The sequence below is a fragment of the Anabas testudineus genome, chromosome 21 (assembly GCF_900324465.2).
Source record: "Anabas testudineus chromosome 21, fAnaTes1.2, whole genome shotgun sequence".
NCBI classification, from domain to species: domain Eukaryota; kingdom Metazoa; phylum Chordata; class Actinopteri; order Anabantiformes; family Anabantidae; genus Anabas; species Anabas testudineus.
The window spans coordinates 16,748,881-16,768,114 of record NC_046629.1 but is presented as its reverse complement, the minus strand read 5'-3'; the positions used below and the strand labels follow the sequence as shown (position 1 = coordinate 16,768,114).

The 19,234-nt window shown below is 39.3% G+C and overlaps 2 protein-coding genes across 2 annotated transcripts; one reads left to right on the top strand and one right to left on the bottom strand.

Moving 5' to 3' along the window:
- Positions 1-525: 525 nt before the first annotated feature.
- chpfa (chondroitin polymerizing factor a) lies at positions 526-8,562 on the bottom strand. The gene is made up of 4 exons (XM_026377038.1): positions 8,076-8,562; positions 6,349-6,913; positions 4,624-4,806; positions 526-4,480 (listed from the first exon to the last, which is right to left on the bottom strand). Exons 1-4 carry the CDS (start codon positions 8,357-8,359, stop codon positions 3,218-3,220), a joined length of 2,295 nt encoding a protein of 764 aa, XP_026232823.1. The 5' UTR covers positions 8,360-8,562; the 3' UTR covers positions 526-3,217.
- A 2,835-nt stretch (positions 8,563-11,397) lies between these two features.
- On the top strand, positions 11,398-18,630 carry LOC113173657 (pyridoxal kinase-like). Its single transcript, XM_026377141.1, has 11 exons — positions 11,398-11,656; positions 12,465-12,519; positions 14,492-14,596; positions 15,508-15,591; positions 15,687-15,721; positions 15,966-16,051; positions 16,261-16,306; positions 16,408-16,519; positions 16,717-16,853; positions 16,972-17,038; positions 17,380-18,630. Exons 1-11 carry the CDS (start codon positions 11,576-11,578, stop codon positions 17,505-17,507), a joined length of 936 nt encoding a protein of 311 aa, XP_026232926.1. The 5' UTR covers positions 11,398-11,575; the 3' UTR covers positions 17,508-18,630.
- Positions 18,631-19,234: the final 604 nt, after the last annotated feature.

Genomic DNA, 19,234 nt, shown 5'->3' with positions numbered 1-19,234 from the left:
TTTTTAGGGGACTTGAAACAACTGTGTGCCCATGTGGGAGGAGAAAGTCCTGGGATCGAACGTAAAACAAAGTACAAAATAATGACTTACAATTAACTCCCAGCTGCTCTGTAGTTATGTGGTTTTACAGCGTGCCTCGGGGTAGTGCATATGGACCCCTGAAATAACTAAAGCTGTAATTAAGGTTTCAATGTTTTCCCTGTTTTTACTCAAGCCCAGTCTGACATGAAGAAGAATGTTAAGTGCAGCCCTACTGAGCACATGTTGGGAACATCAATGAAATAACCATATTGTTTGTATTAGAAATATGATTTCTAAATGTTCAATCAAACTGCTTTCATCAGCAACCGGCAGCCAGTACTGGTCTAGGACCAGTGCTGTGCTGCAGACATGGTGTGAGCATGCACTTCTGCTGACACCTAAAGGACAAACTGGAAGTTGTAGCTGCAATACAAACCTTACCCTGTTCTTAACTAGCAAATAAAAGACAAAATCCAAGACATTTTATATTCAAATGTTGTTTATTTAAAAATTACAATAATTCACAGTTCATTAGAAATGACACACAAACGTACCAATCATTTAATTAAAATGTATTGCTTTGGTTATACGAGTACCCATGTGCATAAAATATTGTAAACCAATGGGTCCAGCATCAGTGGAAATTAAAATGTATTTGCTTTTTGAACTGAATTACTTGACTCAAAAATTTAAATTAAATACATAAATTTTAAACTTCACCACGTGATTTTAAAAACACAAAATACATCAAAAGTACATACAGCATGTTTGATTTTGTCATCAATATAATAAAATATCACTTGTGTAAATAAAGCTAAAAAAAGGCTTAAAAATAGTGTCTATAAAATATTTAGTGTACATATATAGAGAATGTCATAAAAGTCTCTGTTAGTGCAGATGTATTAAGAATCTGCATAATTTATAAAGAAATTACATAAATAAATTACAGACAAAATACTTAGAGACTTAGAGACTTTGCTTAGCGATGGTGGCTGTGTTAACAACGTAGGATGATTAATTTGCCACGCACCATTGATTTTTGACTTTTCACGTCTACAGGAGGCAAAGAGGACGCAGATCACCACAACTTCATTTTACAATCTAAGCCCTCCGTATTTCACAGTGGTTTTTGGAAAATTCAGTTTCCAATTCCGCATATTATTTGCGTCATACCTTAAAAAAAAAAATTAAAATAAAGAACATTCGTGTCAGCTGTAGCACTGTTAAGGTGAAAGACTGCTCTCATCAAGACAGAGATGCGTTGCAAAAATAAATGCAAAGAGTCAGTAAGGCCTGACCTCTGCAGTCTGTGTTCACATGGAATACAGCAGACACTGTTTAAAGCCACCACAGTGGATGTAGTGTTTCAAACAAACAGTTTGAGTCCAAATAATTAAATAAAAGGACTTGCCTAAATCTTACATATTTTAAAGTAACTTTGATGACAAAAGGTGTCAACAAAATACATTAAAAAGTCTTATCAAAGGAAGTTACAGTGTATTTACTTAGCATTAAAGAGTATGAGTCTTAATTTATGTAATGTTATGTAAAGTACTGTAAAATACACATACACACTGCTGGTCTTGCAGCAAATGTCTTTGATATTAAAAGCCCCGCTGTCCATGAAACATCTGTGCATTTGTGCTTTCTGCAATATTGCACGTTATAATCTATTATATAGTTTTGGGTGTTGAGTTCCCATAGTTCCATCACCATTCAGTAACGCAGAGAAGGCCTCCCACTGGATTGCACTGTGACTGGAGAACGCAGTCAGTTCAGTAAATGGAGGACAATGACACCATTCATTGAGTATAATGTCTAAAACTCTTTGTAACAGTAAAACATCTTCTTTTAGCACATAAAAAAAACTGTCTACACTTGGTGACATAGAAAAATGTTACATACATTCTTACTTTAAATAATTTCTAAACTAATTACTTACTTCAGTGAGTACTCTTGAAAAACTGAAACACCTGGGCAATCACAGACACTGTTCAAGGTAATTTGTCCCCATTATAGATAATCTTCCTTTGCCTCCTGCACACAAAGGTTCAGCAACATCAACAGGTTTCACAGAGAAAATTCAACTCAAATGCACACTGCTGGTCTACTAAGATGATCTATGAGGGCCAACAGTGGTGCTTTCCATGAAGCCCTTCTCTGCTTTGAGGCACATATAGAGTATAAACTGTGGATGGTTAGGATTATATCTCCAAGTCACCTAAAAAAAATGTAAACTCAAACAACATTCCATTCAATTCTCCGACCTACGCAAAAGCTAACATTTCCTGTCCATTCAAAACTGTTGTTCATGCTGTAGCAATACCAAAATTCTAAAAGAGACACAGATCACCTGAAGGAGTAAACTTCAAAACTGTTAACAAAGATCATTTCAAGCCAGACAACATATGAAAGGTCAGTGTCAAGGCACATATGCAAGATGCACTTGTGTAAGTTATCATAATAGTACGTAACAAAAGCTCAATGCCCTCGTTTGAACGGACAACAACACTAAGGCTAATGTGTCTATTAAAAAGGTACACACTGAAGCTCTTGAAGATCTTTGATATTAAAATTAAAATAAAAAGACTAGCACAATGGTTCAAGCCTATTGTACGCAAAACTGTGGAGATCAATGGATTTCTTCCAGACATTGGTAAAATACTGCAGTTACACTGGACACATGGAGTCACAGATGACTCCAATCCATTGACTATGTATTCCTGTTCCGCGAGAGGTTTGGTGGACACCCAAACCAAAGAAGTGGAAACGCCAACAGTTTGTAAAGGCTGTGCTGCTTTGAGTTTCTGCTCTCTAGTGGTCAAAAATTGCTTGACGCAACTTTTTACATAGTCAGAGTTGCAAAAACATTTGGTTCTAGGTACTCATCTGCATGGACAAGCATTGTAAACATTTATAAAAAGGTTTCATTTGGAATGTGCTGCATTCATTTGTCCAAACTACGTACCAAATGCAACAAACCAAGAAAGCCCTGATGCACACTGGAAGATGGAGACTGTCAGAGATAGTTTGTAACTACAGCACCCTACATAGGTTGCGTTACAAAGGAAAGGGTTTACCTATGAGTGGTACTGAATTGCTCTTGTTCACCCCAAATTATTGCTTGCATCAACAAATACAAAGCTTTTAACATCCATTTAAAACACATGTAGGATCAAACGTTTTATTGGTATTTTCAAGTGCTGTTTCCTTGTTCTTGCTCAAACAGCAGCATGGCAAGTTGGGAGCGAGAACCGAGACCTTCCAGGTTACTCTGAACACATCTATGATAGATGTCCTCACTGAGTCGTGGGTTGCAGGATTGGTGTCGGAACTGCTGGTGCAATGCTGGCTCTATTGCCCTGAAAACATGCAGACCAGAATATTTAACGAACATGTCGTAGATGTCCAGTGTCTCGAGAATCTCCTCATTTTCTTGGACGTCCGCCACCATTCGTGTACGTGTTGCCATGTAGTCCGAGTTGTAAAAACATGATTCATCAAATGACATTCGGTCAAAATGGCCTGCATCTTTGGCAAGATCAACTGCAGCAGGACGTGGCTGGTTGTGATAGGCCACATCAGGGTTGTAGTCCTGGAAATGGATAGGGAAGAACACCTGCCAGTTGTTTATGGAATTCATGCGGCAGCGGTTCAGAAATTCAGAATTGATATTTGTGTTAACATTGGCCAAGAAGAACAGCGTGTCAACGGGGTGTTTCTTCGAGATGATATCCATGAACTTAATCTGGGATGGTGTTTCTGTCTTTACACTTATCCATGGGATTTTCACTGCGGGGTATTTCCGTTCATACGCATTAATCTGCGTCTTCACACTGGCAAATATATCATTCTGGTTAACCTGTTGAGCTTCCATTGGGTCATATATAAATAAGAACGTTAGGATGGCATTCTCGCTCGTCTCAAAGGCATTTGAGGCAAACACCTCGAAGAAATGGTTGACATAGCTCCGGTCCTGCAGAGTAAGAGGTATAATAATGTGAACCCTTGTAGCTTCAGTGACATAGGGCATGGGAATAATCTCTATTTGGCTCAGAGGTCGCACTAGATGAACTCTCTTGGTTATGGAACAGCTGTGACCCTTCTGGTTAACCACCTCCAGTTGAAGGTCCAAGGTGTACTCCATGCCCCTGATGGGGTCGAAACGCCTGTAGCCGTTGATCAGCTGCTGTTTCTTCAGGTGTAAGATGGGTTTGTATTTCTTGTTTAGCTCCCCTACCGCTATGTCAATGACATCAGCCACATCAATGCGATCAATGCCGCGCAGCTCACACTTGGGAGAGCCGTCAATGCATGAATAAATTTCCTCTTCTGTAAAGTATTCCCACTTCAGAACTTCAAACCGAGATTTGGGCTCAAAAGGTGGATTGATTCCCACTGGCCACTGGGCGCTTCGGTTACCTTCAAAAGCAACCACGCTCACATTCTTTATTTCTGCCTGTGGAAACACAGGAAGAGTTCAGACCTATAAAAATACCAAGCCCACCACTTTACATTTAACAGCCAATGCTAGACAATATTGGTACACTTGTTTTTTTACTGAAATCAATAGGATTTGTGACACTTGAATAATCAGCTTACCTGCAATTTTGCAATCTCATTGTAAGTCTTTTGGAGTTCAATCTCAGTGAAGTATCTGTGCAGCCGGTACATTTGTTCAGGGTCTGACACTGGGTGGACAGTCAGAGCTTTCTTGAAGTGTTCACTTTGTTCCTTACTTGGATCAGAGTTTTTTCCCAGCTCATAATGGTGATACTGAAGTCCCTGAAAAGAAACAGAGTTCCTTTCTTGAAATCTGGCATGATAGAAACATGCCTAATGTTATTTCAAGCTTAGTTGTTATGCTGCGCCACTTCCATTCAAATAAACACTACTTGCTATCCAGACAGCATAATGGGCTCAGTTCCACAGCAAACAGGATGGTTTCAACCATAATTGCATAGTGAAGTGAAGACTTGAATTCATTTTGTAAGAACAGAATACTATTGTTATACAAGTACACATTCTCTGGCAGGAGTTTTGGTCATTTTCAGGAACAACTTACAGTAAATTTGTTTTGGGAATATGAGGTTTGAGAGATGCCTTATCTTAATATAATTTTTTCCAGTATAATCACTGCGAGCCTAGGTTAAAAACAGCACGTAAGAATTAAAACAAAAAATCTAATAATACAAATGACACATTAATCCCACATTAATGCCACAGTAATTAAAAGTTATAAAAGAGGAGCCACATAAGGAGCTTGGGTGATTAAAAAAAGTGAATCCAATCTAATCAAGCTATTAAAAGAACAAAGAATGGAAACACTGCCACCACTCTGTTGCAACCACTCTGTTGCAAATGTTGCCAACAGCTTACGCCCTGTAGTGGTACACTTAGTGAACCATTGTCTGTGCCTAATTCTCGTCAATGTTCTCTCGGAGCAGAAAAATGGATGTCTGGCTCTCTGTTCAAGCTGTTTTCTTCACTCAAACCAGGCCTTTTAACTTTGCCCCTGCTTTTCTCCCTTATCTGTGGAGGGGGCTCTGCTGGAGCTCTTCTGTCTCAGGGCACTTGAGTTAGCCATGCAACTAACTCTCAACTGTGAAACAAGATGGTTCCCTGCTCTGGGTCAGGGCCAAGGAGTAGAAAATGGAAGCAAAAGGCATTGTAACAAAATCTAGGTGTGTCTGTACAGTACATTTTATGAAGGGTACAATTGTGTTTTGTCATAGTTTTCTGTAACAATGAATTTTCATGCCTTGGAAAAGACTACAGACTTTAGTATGGAGGAAACAAACTGTGCTGAATGCAACAAACAATCGCCTCTAAGGTCACTGGGACAGATTAAGGCTCCACGTAGCTTGTTTGACCTTAAATGCTAATGACATTACAGAAGTGGAGCATGTTGACCCACAGGGGATTTTCACACCATTGAACCTAAGCAAGGCTGAACTCAGCAGTGCTCTGCTTGCCTGTTTACCTACTCAACATTGCTGCTAGAGACGAGGAGGAAAAAAAAGGAAAGGCTAAAGGGTATTAGCAATTTACTCCATAATATAAATACCACCTCTGTGCTAGAATGGTAATTACAGTTTTATATAGCCGTCTGTCAGTTTTAAGTGCGGTGCCTGAGGCAAAGCATGGTTTCTGACTTGACATTTTTGTTTTTCTGTTCAGAAGGATAACCCCTGCTGTAAGCTGTCACACAGCTGTTCTGTATGACTGTCGTGCAGCAGTTTGTCTTTGTAGTCCCTCACTGATTTTTAAAACAATGTTTGCGCTAATGAATAGACAGATGTAAAGTGAGGAATACACTCAACCAACCTCATATTCACCAACACAGTTGGTGTTGGTGTAATCAATGATGCATCTCCCGAGCCACTCATCAGGCCTGGCGCTCAGGATGTCATTCCTACAGTTTTCCAGGAAAGGTTGAAGCCGCAGGAGTAGGGTACGTGACAGGAGGTAGCCGAACCCTCCGTAGCAGTATTTCCCCTCCATCTCCCCACCGATGAACTCCTCAGGACTGCCCATGTAAAGCTCTCGATCCATACTCAGGTGATCCACCAGGGCTTTGATTCTGTCCGCTTCCGTGTAGGCGTCATCTTGGACGAAGTAGAACCAGTCGTACTCATTGATGTAATGTTCGAAAATGTACCTGATGGTCTGATACATGTTCCATATCAGTCTCTCGTCTCCATGAGAGACCACAAACATGCCGTGAGGGACTTTGCGGTTGCGCGTGCCAGTGAAGAAGACTACAGTATCCAGGTGATGGCTAATGGTGCGATTGACAGCTATGCCCAGGGTGCTAATGGTGTTTTTGGATGTAAGAACCCCAACGAACAGACGCTCTCGCATCCCCAACTCTGTGCTTATGTATTTAGCCCTGAAAAAGACATTAAACTGCTTGTGAATAAATGAGGCTTTAAATAAAAAAATTAACTAAAAGAACCTGAAGACAAACTTTCACCTAAACACTGAACAATCTAAATTACCATCTCATCAAAAGACATCCTTCTATTTCTATAATTTCCAAGTTTAGTTTATTAATTGATCTAAACTCAATGGGAATAATAAAGTCTGAAAACTAAAGTTTAAAGTTTAGAAAGGTCAGAAATTTGGCTTCAGACTTAATCTTCTGTGTTTCCACAAAATTTCATCAACATTGCGGACGTGTTCAAATATCCCAACACAAACACAGACTAACAAGAAAAACCACAAACTCGATGCAAAAATAAACATGCAAGGACACGCACTATGATTCATCAGTGCAAACATGATCAAACATAACTTTTACTTAAGAGTAGATGGCATCAATTATCACTCTTTGAGCTGCAACTGAAACAACATTCATTTAATAAACATTTAATCATCATGACACATTTTCCCAGTCAAAAGGCCAAATGTTTAGTAATTCAGCTTCTCACTTGTAAGAGTGTATCACTTCTCTTTTTCACAGATGATAAATAAATGACTCATTTTAGGGTTAGGGCTGCAGGAGTAAACTAACTTTAACACATCACTATGGATTTGTTGTTTGTGAAGAGCATTTGTCCACTGTTAGACATTTCATAAACTAAACAATTAAAGAATTATTGTTGCTGCCCTTCAGAAAATTACTGCAATGCAACAAGTTAAGGTCTGAGGGCTCCAACAAGGACCGTGTCCTGGAATTGTTTGGAGAGATCATGCCAGCTAGAGTTCCTCAGTATGGAGACATGGCACACTATGTGTAGGTAACCCTGGCTCTGTGACATGGTAGCAGGCAGCAGAAGTGCAACACTGTGATCAATGAATGTGATCTCGGCCAATAACATCAAGGAGGGAGAAAGCTATTCTGAATGAATTAGGTGTGTGTCAGCAGCTTTATTCATCATAATTCTAGGTTAAAACGTCATAGCCACATGACAACCCGTTACACCTGTAGGCATGCTTTGCTGAGGATGAGGATGAGCTACAACACTGCGGCCTGCTGACCTGTAACCTTTAATGATGTGGCCTGTGCTCATCATGTGTTCACCAGTTAAAGTAGGACGCGCTGAGCTTACCTAAAAACTTTCTTTGGAGCACTTTGTTGGACTTGTTTATAGGGGACTATTCTTGGTTGAATGTCCTCCTCCACATCGTTGATGGACGAAATGGAGTTGGGCTTTCGGGCTCCTTTAAGCTGTCCATCCCGACCCAGAGCCGCGTCCTCGCCCTCCTTACCGTCTGGATAACACGCTTCGTCCATCCAGTTTACGCTCAGTAAACTCAGCGTGAAGCCTAAAGAAATGCCGATTGCCACCGGGCCGAGGGACCGGACGACAGAGATAAACGCCGAAAATCTCATCGTGTGCGTCGGCTCTCTCTGTCCGACAGCCCGGCGTCGCTTTAAAAGCGTCCAAAGAAGCCTCTAATCTGGCAAAGGTCAGCTGCACATCAAGACAAAAGTGAAGCACCCGCATCCACACTCGACTTCTACAAAAAAAAGATGTAGCTTCTTCCTTAAAAAATTACGCAGGATTCTTACGTGTCAATATAGCGGACACCTGGCTCCTCCCCGGGCCGACGTTAGCACCAGAGGCGGGTCTAGATACAGGCTGCGTGGATGAATACAGACCGCGCATGGCGGAGGGATATAACGAGACTTAAGAAGGGGAAACGACGAACACAACAAAGTGGCTGATCCGCTGGAGCGTCATGATTACCTCATAATACCGGACTAATTCTAGACAGGGGGTGTTTTTACTCTTCAGTTTCAGTCAAAGCGAATTCATATACAGATATTAACAGGTGTGCATTAACTGTACGTAGCATAAAGTTTGTTTAAACCCTACAGCTGGCCTATACTCCACTACTTTTCACATGGAAACTGTTTAATTCCATTTATTTGAATATATTTGCTTGACGTCACCGTCATGCCTGTGCAAGAGCATGACAAGTTACACTGTCACTACATGCACAGATCTTTCCTCCCACTGATCATCAGACCAGTTGCACCTCTTTACATTCTATATTCCTATAATTGTTTCATGACACGTTTATGACTTAGTAATATCGATGCATAGTTAAATCTTGTGACAATAGTTTGCAACACAGCTGCGTCTTTTTGTGTAGCCTAGTTTCAATGACTTGCAACTGCACTGAGAGTTTCAGCATGAGTAAAGATCACTACTGATTCTAAAGTAAGTCCAATTTAATTAAATTTAATTTATGTATTTATAAATGTATAATTTAAGACATTTTACTTACAGCGTACTTACTTGCAGAGATATCAGATTTATGGCTTGAGCTGGATAAAAGAATGTTTGTTTAAGCGTCTAAGTAATTTAATTAAGTAAAAGCACCACAGGATAAAGCTGGACAAAATCTGGAAATAAAGTTTCAAAGTGAAAGTTAATTGGCAATAAACTGATAACTTTTTATGTAATGTTGTTTCTTGTAATCTCCTGTTGCACAATTCAGTCTTTTGATATATACTCTCTCGGCCACCCCCTCTTTTGCTTGTTCATACGCACACAGAGGTGTGTTAGAAAAGTCTTTTCAACTGGTCACTGATAAACAGATTCTGCCTATTTACACTATGAACCAGTCTTTTAAAATGTTGACATGTGATGTGTTATTTTTACTTAATTGGAAAACTTTTATTACAAACCAGAAAAAACATGGTGCCAATTTCTTATAAACCACTGCCAAATTCAAGTGTGCACATTAAGGTGTAAATTTTGAACAAATCTGAACAATTTGAGTTCAACAAGACATTTGATGGCTAATTGCCAAAGAGGGGCACTACATAATGAGACTAAGTTATTTCAAACTGAGTGTGATGTCATGATGAGTCTCACTAACATTTACATACGTTACCCTGCCTATGTGTATTTGATCCTGAGACAGGAATATTAGCATGCTTTCAAGTATTATCTGTTTATTTTGTTTAGCCTGTCTTTTCAGTGGGTTTGTATTTTATAGCTATTTTAATTTTTTCAGATTCCTTAGATGTCTGCACAATTTCACATTTTAGATCCCAGCAACATTTAATTTTTTTTTTCTTTGTGTTGCCACAACTTTCTTGTGCGTCCACCTTTAAAACATAATTATAGTATATTATATCGTTTTCAGTTCTCTAGTAGAACTAAAAAACAACATTCTCTTTTTTTTTTTTTAAATAATGGAATTAATTTTTAAATAATGAGTAAACAAATCTCATTCACTACTGCCCCAATTTCCTTGTGTTTTTACTTGCTTTTGTTCATCTTCAACTCAACATTAGTAAAACAAAGGAGCTGGCGATGGACTTCAGGTAATCAGGAAATCCTGTCACTCGTCTCTCGATACAGGAGGAGGATGTAGAGGTTGTATCATGTACAAATACCTTGGAGTGTACTTGGACAACAAACTGGACTGGACCAAGAACTCAATAGCACTGTACAAAAAAGGCTCAGAGCGGGATGTTCTTTCTGAGGAAGCTCAGGTCCTTCAACAACTGCAGCACCAGGCTGTGGATGTTCTACGAGTCTGTGGCTCCAGTGTCATCTTCTATGCTGTGGTCTGCTGGGGCAGCAACATGAACAGACTGAACAAACTGATCAGGAGGGCTGGCTCTGTTAGACCCTCTACATATTGTAGCTGAGACAAGGATGCTGTTCAAACTCCTCTAAATCCTGGACAATCTCTCCCACCAACTACACAGTGTGCTGACTGAACAGAGGAATGTCAGAGACTGATCAACATTAAGTGCTCCACAGAGAACCACAGGAGATCCTTTCTACCTGTGATCATCAAACTGTACCACTCTACCCCCCTCTGTAAGGAGAGGTGGGACTGACAGTTTCTTGTCATATATCTGTCATTCAACCCTGGACTATAATCATTGACCTATTTTGATTCATCTTATATAATCCCTATATATACTGAGTTTTCTGTATTGATGTTAATCTGTAATTGTGTTGGTGTGGATCCTTTCTGGTTGTGGTTCCCTTTCTTTCTGTCTGAGTTGAGAGCAATTGTAACAAGACAAAATTATTTTCCTCTGGGAATAATAAAGTATTTTGAAACTTGAATTGAATGGAATATTTTCTTTCTTTCTCCATTTTTATGTTGGAAACCTGATTTGTTTTACATAATATAACAAAGGTCTATAATCATTTGCAGTGGCTTGAGATTCTGTAGCATATCATTAGAATCATGCAAAATTAATTTTATCATTCATTGTATTGTGCGCATATCTTGTATGGTCAGCTCCCAACGAGAGAAAGACATAATTTCACTTTTTTTTTTCTGAATTAACTTAAATGAAATGAAGTTTATTTAATTATTCCGTTTGGAAGCCCGACTTTCCCACGTTCTCCTTGAGCCTGCGAACGCACCAACTTAGGTGTCCGCAGCTGCCTGAGTGAAAACAGCAACGTAAATGTCAGTAGCAGCAGCAGCGGAGCCGCTTCTGCCCTTCACCGCTGGAGTTCTTCCTCATCTACTAACTTTCAGACTGTCGGCGCCTGCACATGGTGTTTAGCTCGTCTGCCGTGCTTGTTCGGTGTTTGTTAGCCTAGTCCGTGTCGCGGCTGTAATGGAGTGTCGTGTGCTGTCCGTCCAGAGTCATGTTGTCAGGGGATACGTCGGGAACAAGTCGGCAACGTTCCCGCTGCAGGTGAGAAACAGTCCGGGGCTCGGTTCAGATCAGTCCGGCTGGGTTTGACACATCAAAACACCAGCTAGTTAAACTGAGCAAGGAAATGTGCACAACTGGGTCGTTACCGAGCGCGACTTCCTGATTTGTGTGGTGTCTTGAATGATCGCAACGTTAACAGGCGACGCAACGTGCACATCAGCAACTTTTGTCCTGGAGACACAATTCAAACACCTTGGTGACAAAAGGACACAGAGAGACACAGAGACAGACAGAGACAGAGAGAGACACAGAGAGAGACAGACAGAGAGAGAGAGACCGTGCTCCGGTTAAAGACGCTGCTATTGTTGCAGGGTATAGCCACAGGTAGCAAACCAGTAAACATTAAGTTGTAGGGTTTGTTGACATGCTATGCAAGCTATGCTCTGGCTTACAACAGGCATGAATGAGGATCCATATATATATGTATGTGTGTGTGTGTGTGTGTGTGTGTGTGTGTGTGTGTGTGTGTGTGTGTGTGTGTGTGGTCGTTCATTAGTGCGCGATCATTTTTATGATTTTCAAACAAGGTTTATGACTCTGCATGCTTATTGTCACGTTGTTTACAGAAATGCCTGCTGTAACAGCAGGAATGAGTAGGAATTATAAAGCCGTGGTGAAAAGGATCAGTCATGGACAAACAGACAGTTTCTTTAGTTTTAATTATCCAGAGGCAGAAACATTATGTAGGTAGGTTCAGGGGCTCATTCAGACCTGATCATGCACAGATGCCATGTTGTTCTCAGTTTTAACAGCTGCTTCGTTGCTCTTTTTGTTTGTTTTTTTTCAGGTGTTGGGTTTTGAAGTGGACTCTATCAACTCGGTGCAGTTCTCCAATCACACAGGTAGGTTGAGGGATTTTTTTTCCCTGCCTGAGAAAACGGTTTCATAAATCAGCTTGACTAATTTTCAACATCCTTATGAACCCAACACTTTTATCTGTTTTACTTCAGCTTAATAACACCTGTTTCAGCCTCCCTGAGAGTCTGATCATGTCTAACAAGTAAAAGCGAAGACAAATCGTGAAGGCTTTATGCAGTGCCACAAATCTCAAAGCTAAGGCCATTGATGGTTGTGGACAGGGATGCTTTCATTAATAAAAGAGAAGGAAGAAAAGTACCAATAGCTCGTACAAACAATGAAGATCTTTTTTTGCAGTAATTAGAAAATAACACACTTGGTTAAGGATTTACACTGTTTTATTGTTTGTTTGTTTGTTTTGTAAGAGGAAAACAGTGAACAAATACACTCCACTGTGTGACTGGGCAAAGGTGCATGTGCAGAGTTCATTGTACTTGTACTTTGACTGAATAGTATAAAAACCAGGATGTGCTCTGTATGCAAGCTTTATCTGACTGATTTAAACACAGTCGCTTTGGTCGACAGTCGAGTTTATAAAACTCAGGCAGTGTGATAGCTCAAAAGGATAATGTTACACTTTAAAGCATGTTGTATATTTTTTACTTTTAAGGTAAGAGCTTTTTTCTTTTACTACTACTACCACTACTACTACTACTACTAATAATAATAATTATTATTATTATTATTATTATAATAATATTACCTTTTTGAATGGTACTCATTTCTCTTCAAATAAGGAAGATATAGTACAGTAACAGTAATTATATCATCTATACTCCACTGCAGACCTTAACATACAATTCTATCCAACAGTTCACAAGTTAATAATTATCATATAGTACATACTGAATTGATGAGATTGCCAGGCTTGTATTGCTCAAACACCTCGTCTTGCTGCATAAATACTCATCAACTATTTATCAACAAGTATGAACATGCAAAAAGGTTTTGGAAGAAAAATTGCAACATTTAGACAGCGGGAAGGAATTTCCCTACTATTGCAAAATCATGTTTATCACAGGGACTGAGGAAAGCCAGATGTCTATACCACTGGCCAGTTAGCTGTCTATGTTTTCATAATCAGCAACTGCATCATCATCCCACACAACTATTGTGTTTTAGTCGTCTTATGCAGCTGGTCAGTAAAATATGTTATTCACTGCTCCCTTGGTGAAACCACAACAAACTCGATTTCTTAAGTTGGAACTGGAGCACAACACCTGCAGAGATGATAGGATTATAATATGGGGTTCATGTGCCAAAGTATGTTAAGAATGCGTTCCCCCACTGAGGCAGGAGACATTTGTACAGAATCAATAAAAACATCTGCACTTCTGAGGGAGGAAGTTGGTCAGTTTTGACAGCATGGACTACACAAATGTCTAATCTGTAAAGCTTCTAGTTTATACTAGTATGTGTAAACAACATTAGTGTTCAGACTTTTTACCGTGTGCCCTCTAACCACAGCACATGCCTCTACTTTACTGTGAGCTTTCTGTTAAGTCCTCACTGCATGAAGTGCTCTCACTGGCTCACGGTCAAGTCGGACTCTGTGTGAACTCTGTGCTTCAGTTTGAAGAACATACCCCTGTGTGTGTGTGTGTGCGTGTGTGTGTGTGTGCGCCCGCATGCGTGTGTGTTGTGTTCGTCATTTGCAGTAAAAAAAGAGCTTTTTAGGGTTTGTTCTAGGTTAATGGTGAAAGAAAAGGGGGAAACTGGCAGCCAGGATACAAGCATCCCATTCAGTCAGTGTGGAGGCCCAGTTTGGCCCTGGAAACCACACAGACGAGAGGGGCCTCAGTAGAGGGGGTGAAAGACAGAGCAAGAAGGAGAATGTGTTCTTACTTGGTTTACAGACAGCAGGGCTAATAAAACATAATAGTTTTTTATTGGTTTAAATTACAACATCAGGATGTTACAGTCACTCTCTTACCTTTCTGCTGTCTTGAATTCCAGGCTACGCCCACTGGAAGGGGCAAGTATTGACAGCAGAGGAGCTGAATGTGCTATATGAGGGTATCAAGCTCAATAAGGTGAACCACTATGACTACATCCTCACTGGTGAGTGAAAGGTAGCCTTGTAGATTTGGTTAAGGAAATGTGGAGATTGTTCATAGGTGATCTTGAGCGGCGATGCTTTATGGCCACTTGGTTCTGAATTGTATTCGAAAAGATACCAAACTCCTCCAACAGCAGCCTGAATAGATGATGAACTCTGTGCATCCACATTTTAAGTTTATAACATATATAACCTGTAATAGTGCTATGCAAATGATGAACAGTTCCCTATTTACACCTAACTTCACCAAGATCTTTTGTAAACATTTCCAGTTCTGTTCAAAGTTGTATCAACAAACATTTAACGGGTGTTAAACTAAATATATCTGTTGCAGATGAATCACAAATCTATTGCCTTTCTAAAAAAGAAAAAGAAAAAAAGACCTGTTTCAAAGTCCTGTCAGCTTCCATATTAAAATTATTGTAATTGATAATTTCATGGTCTTGCACCAGCCTTCTTGTCTGACATGCATCCAGTGTATGAACCAGGACGACCTCTCCGATCCTCTGGCATGACTCTCTTAGTTGTTGCAAAATACACGACAAAATGTTATGGTGGGAACAAAGTTTTTATGCTCAGAGCCATTTGTACAATCCACTTGAGGATCTTATGCAAACCTAAATTCTGCCTCTTTAGCATTGCTTTTAATTAACTCTACTTTAAGGACATTTATATTATTTTAATTAACTTATTTTGTTCATGCTTTGAAAAGTTGATCCCCTCTTGTAGGTTTTAATTGATTGAAGTATGATTTGTTTTTCTTTCCTGATTAGATCTGTCTTGTTAACTTTTGTGTAAAGACCTTTGAATCACATCAACTTCTGTAGAAGTTGCTATACAAATCAAGTTTGATTAGGTCACTGGTTTGATTCTTTACCCATTTTTTTGTTTGTTTTGTTATTCTTTCATCAAGGGTATAGCAGGGACACATCCTTCCTGGGGACGGTGGTTGACATCATTCAGGAGTTGAAGAAAGTAAATCCCAACCTGGTGTATGGTGAGTGTAGGGTTTGATATTTCAGTGTAAAAATGTTTAAGATTTCTTTTTATTGTTGTAGTTTCAAATGTTAATTTGAGTTTTCTTGTCCACAGTTTGTGATCCTGTTATGGGAGACCATGGTGCTATGGTAAACATGTGAATTCCCCCTGTTTTCCCTCTATACTACACATTTTATTACATTAGGGGATTATAAGACAGGGGTCTTTGCATGTTTTTGTTCTTTTTTATGTGTTATGTTTATGTTGATGTTGTATTCAACCTACTAATTTCTAGAAACCTGCTAGTCTCTCTTTTATCATTATTTGCTGTCATTTCAGATAATGTCATTTTGTAGAATTGGGCCATTAACAGTTTTTGCTCACTGTTTTCAGTACGTTCCAGAGAAGCTGCTGCCAGTCTACAAGGACAAAGTAGTGCCTTTGGCCAACCTCCTCACCCCCAATCAGTTTGAAGCAGAGTGAGTGCACTGTCAGTAATTGGCATTGAAAATACAGAAAAGTAGTAGTAGTAGTATAGTTTAAAAAACATCCCTAAATGCATGTTTTTATATCCGGAGGACTGAAAAGTTAATACTCAGTGCTGACCACGACCAGAACAAGACCAGAATAGCAGGTTTGTTTTTCTCTGTCATTGTTATATCTCTGATTTTTATCTGTCGTTCTCCAGGCTATTAACTGGAAGGAAAATTAACACAGAGGAAGATGCTGTTGAAGTGAGTATCATAATTTCAATTTCCAGTTGTGGCGTAATTTAATGTACATAGTTTGTGACCCTAAGATGTACAATGCCTCCGAGACTCTGTCTATTCTCCAGGTGATGGACCTGCTTCATAAAATGGGTCCAGAGACAGTGGTCCTTACTAGTACAGACCTGCCCTCGAAGCTTGGGGACCAGTTCTTGGTGGCCCTTGGGAGCCAAAAAATAGGTAGAGTCTCCGGAGAGAGTGCTTGACTTGCTGACATTTTGGCATTCACAGTAACTTGATCTGGATTTTTAATTTCTTAAGAGAGAACATTAGTGTGCAGTCAGTCTGTGGGTAAACGGGGTAACACTGTGGTTTTGTAATTAGTAGGGATGGGATGCTCTTTTATTCTAACATATAAACTGTCATCTTCACTGTAGTGAAGCCAGATGGGACCAAAATCAGTCAGAAAATCTGTATGGACATCCCCAAAGTCGATGCTGTGTTTGTGGGAACAGGAGACCTGTTTGCTGCCATGTTGCTAGCTTGGACTCACCAACACCCCAAGGACCTGAAGGTCAGTGACATACATATATATTGGCAGTTATATGGCTGAAGTTATCACACATATCTTTCGACACTGCCTAATAATGAAAACTCAGCTTAATGTAACCTACTCTTTCTGTTACTTATAGACTGCCTGTGAAAAGACTGTTTCCGTCATGCACCATGTCATTAAGAGGACCATGGCTTATGCCAATGGTATGGTTTGTGTGTTATGTTTGTCATGTTTATGTTGTCTCTTTTTTATTATAAAGTTATTTACTCTACGAAACTCGATCAATAATAAAATGTCATGTCCTTAGTATGCATTTAAAATGGTTACTAGTATTAACTCAAACATCTATGGTCAAACGGTAAAAGTTAATTACATGTAGAAGGAAGCAAACAAGTCATGTCCTAACTGTCCTTTAACTGGATGTATAAAACCAGCATATAATGATAATGACAGATGATGAATATCATCAGTGCTGTTTGCTCTGCTAGATTGACATGTAAGCCAACATCCAAAAGTCTGGTCCCTCTTCTCTTCTTCCTTTCAGAGATTGCAGGCCCCGGGAAAAGGCCCAGTCCTGCACAACTAGAGCTGAGGATGGTTCAAAGCAAAGCTGACATTGAGAATCCCGCCGTTGTAGTAGAGGCCAAGGTTCTAAAAAAGTTTTCAAACTGAAATCTGTAATGTTTCTGTGAGCATTAACAGTGGGCTGGTACAGATTGGCCTCAAATCTGAGCGGTCCGCAAGACACATGTACAGTAGGATTTTTACATCAGACTGTCACATGTCCCTGCCTTACACAATCTCTGAGAGAGGACAACTATATTTTCATGAAAATCAGGATCTGTTGTATGTACCTTCACAAACACACTGGCATCACTGACGTATGTGTCTGTGCTATGGCCTGCGTAGACATCTTTTACCGTGCAAAAAAAAGAGGACATTAGTGAGCAGTGTTTAGGTTTAAAGATAGCGTAAATGTACTTGAATCACATTTTAAAACTATCTCTTGTTATGATAAAACTCGTCTGAGATTAACTGAATAGAAAACAGACAAAACCATTGAAGCATGAATGACCACGCCTCTACTTGATTTGACTGTGATAGTAAGTCAGCACTCATCACATTGCTTAAAATGCATTGCTCACAAGTCTTTAAAAGATATAAACATGTCATTTCACAATAATCTCAATTATCCACAGAGCATTTTATTTTGTGGAGTTTTTTAAAGTGATTGTAATACACTTGGGAAAATGTTATCATGTTATACATTCAGATGGGGTGCATCATAAGTGCTGACATGCGTATTGTAAATCCCAAAAAATGGCAAACATCTTATGCAATTAGTATGTAGTACGTAGCTTACAGTTTTCTGATACTCACGATAGTAGTTGATGTCTAACATTCTTCTTTTAAAAAGTATTTCATCTCATTTTTTTAATTATGCAGTGTGTTGTTGAATTAGCAGATGTGTAACATGTTAGATCCATGTCTTAAACATCTCAAATTGAGGTAATTGCACAGATAATCTTTAATATATGTATTGATGATTGTTCTTTTTATGTTTGACTGTTGTCATATCTCCAGAAACAGTTGATTATGAGAGACCAGGCTTTGTAGTAGCCTTAACAGGGTTAGGAATTGTGAATGTTTTTGTGCTTACACAATGTTAGAAAGCTACAAACCTTGAGCTGCTGCTCTTGTGCAGAGCAATATTAGAACTGAAACAATACAGTATTCATCTTTTACTGCAATTGTGTTTTGATTTTATAGATATACATTTACTGTTTAATTTTAAGGTGAAGGTCCCAATAGTCATTTCTTTTTTATATTTCTTCTCCGTGCATAGTACCACTTTATATAGTGGTAATGAAGATGGGGAAATGAGAAAAAAAACATCTGCAATCAAATCTGTCTACACTTACAATGGCTTGGGCTCTCTTTTGGCAGCACTAATCCACAATATGAATAGCCTGCATTAACCCAAATAACCAGACAGAATAACGGGTCTGACCAAGTGCAACCAGCAAACACAAAACTAAGTATTTAATTACTTAATGATAAAATGCCTTTTGTTATCAACACACATATCACAAAAGCCCTGCAACAAGATTCCCCAGCCGGTCTTAAAGGCAACTTATCCAGCTCTGCAAATACACCAGCAGAGGGCTAAAGAGGTCTAAAGTTAGTGTAGTGCACATGGACAGATTCCAATTCAGTGACATGACACTGGTGTGCCTGAAATCCAGCACAAAAATGTCGTGTGAAAAGCGTTTGCCTTATACATTTACAATGTGAAGTGAACAAATCTAAAACCAGACACTGGCTGTAAAAAAATAGGACCTGCAATTAAAGACTGGGCATTTCAGAATAATTGGATTTACAGTGATGCAGCAGGATAG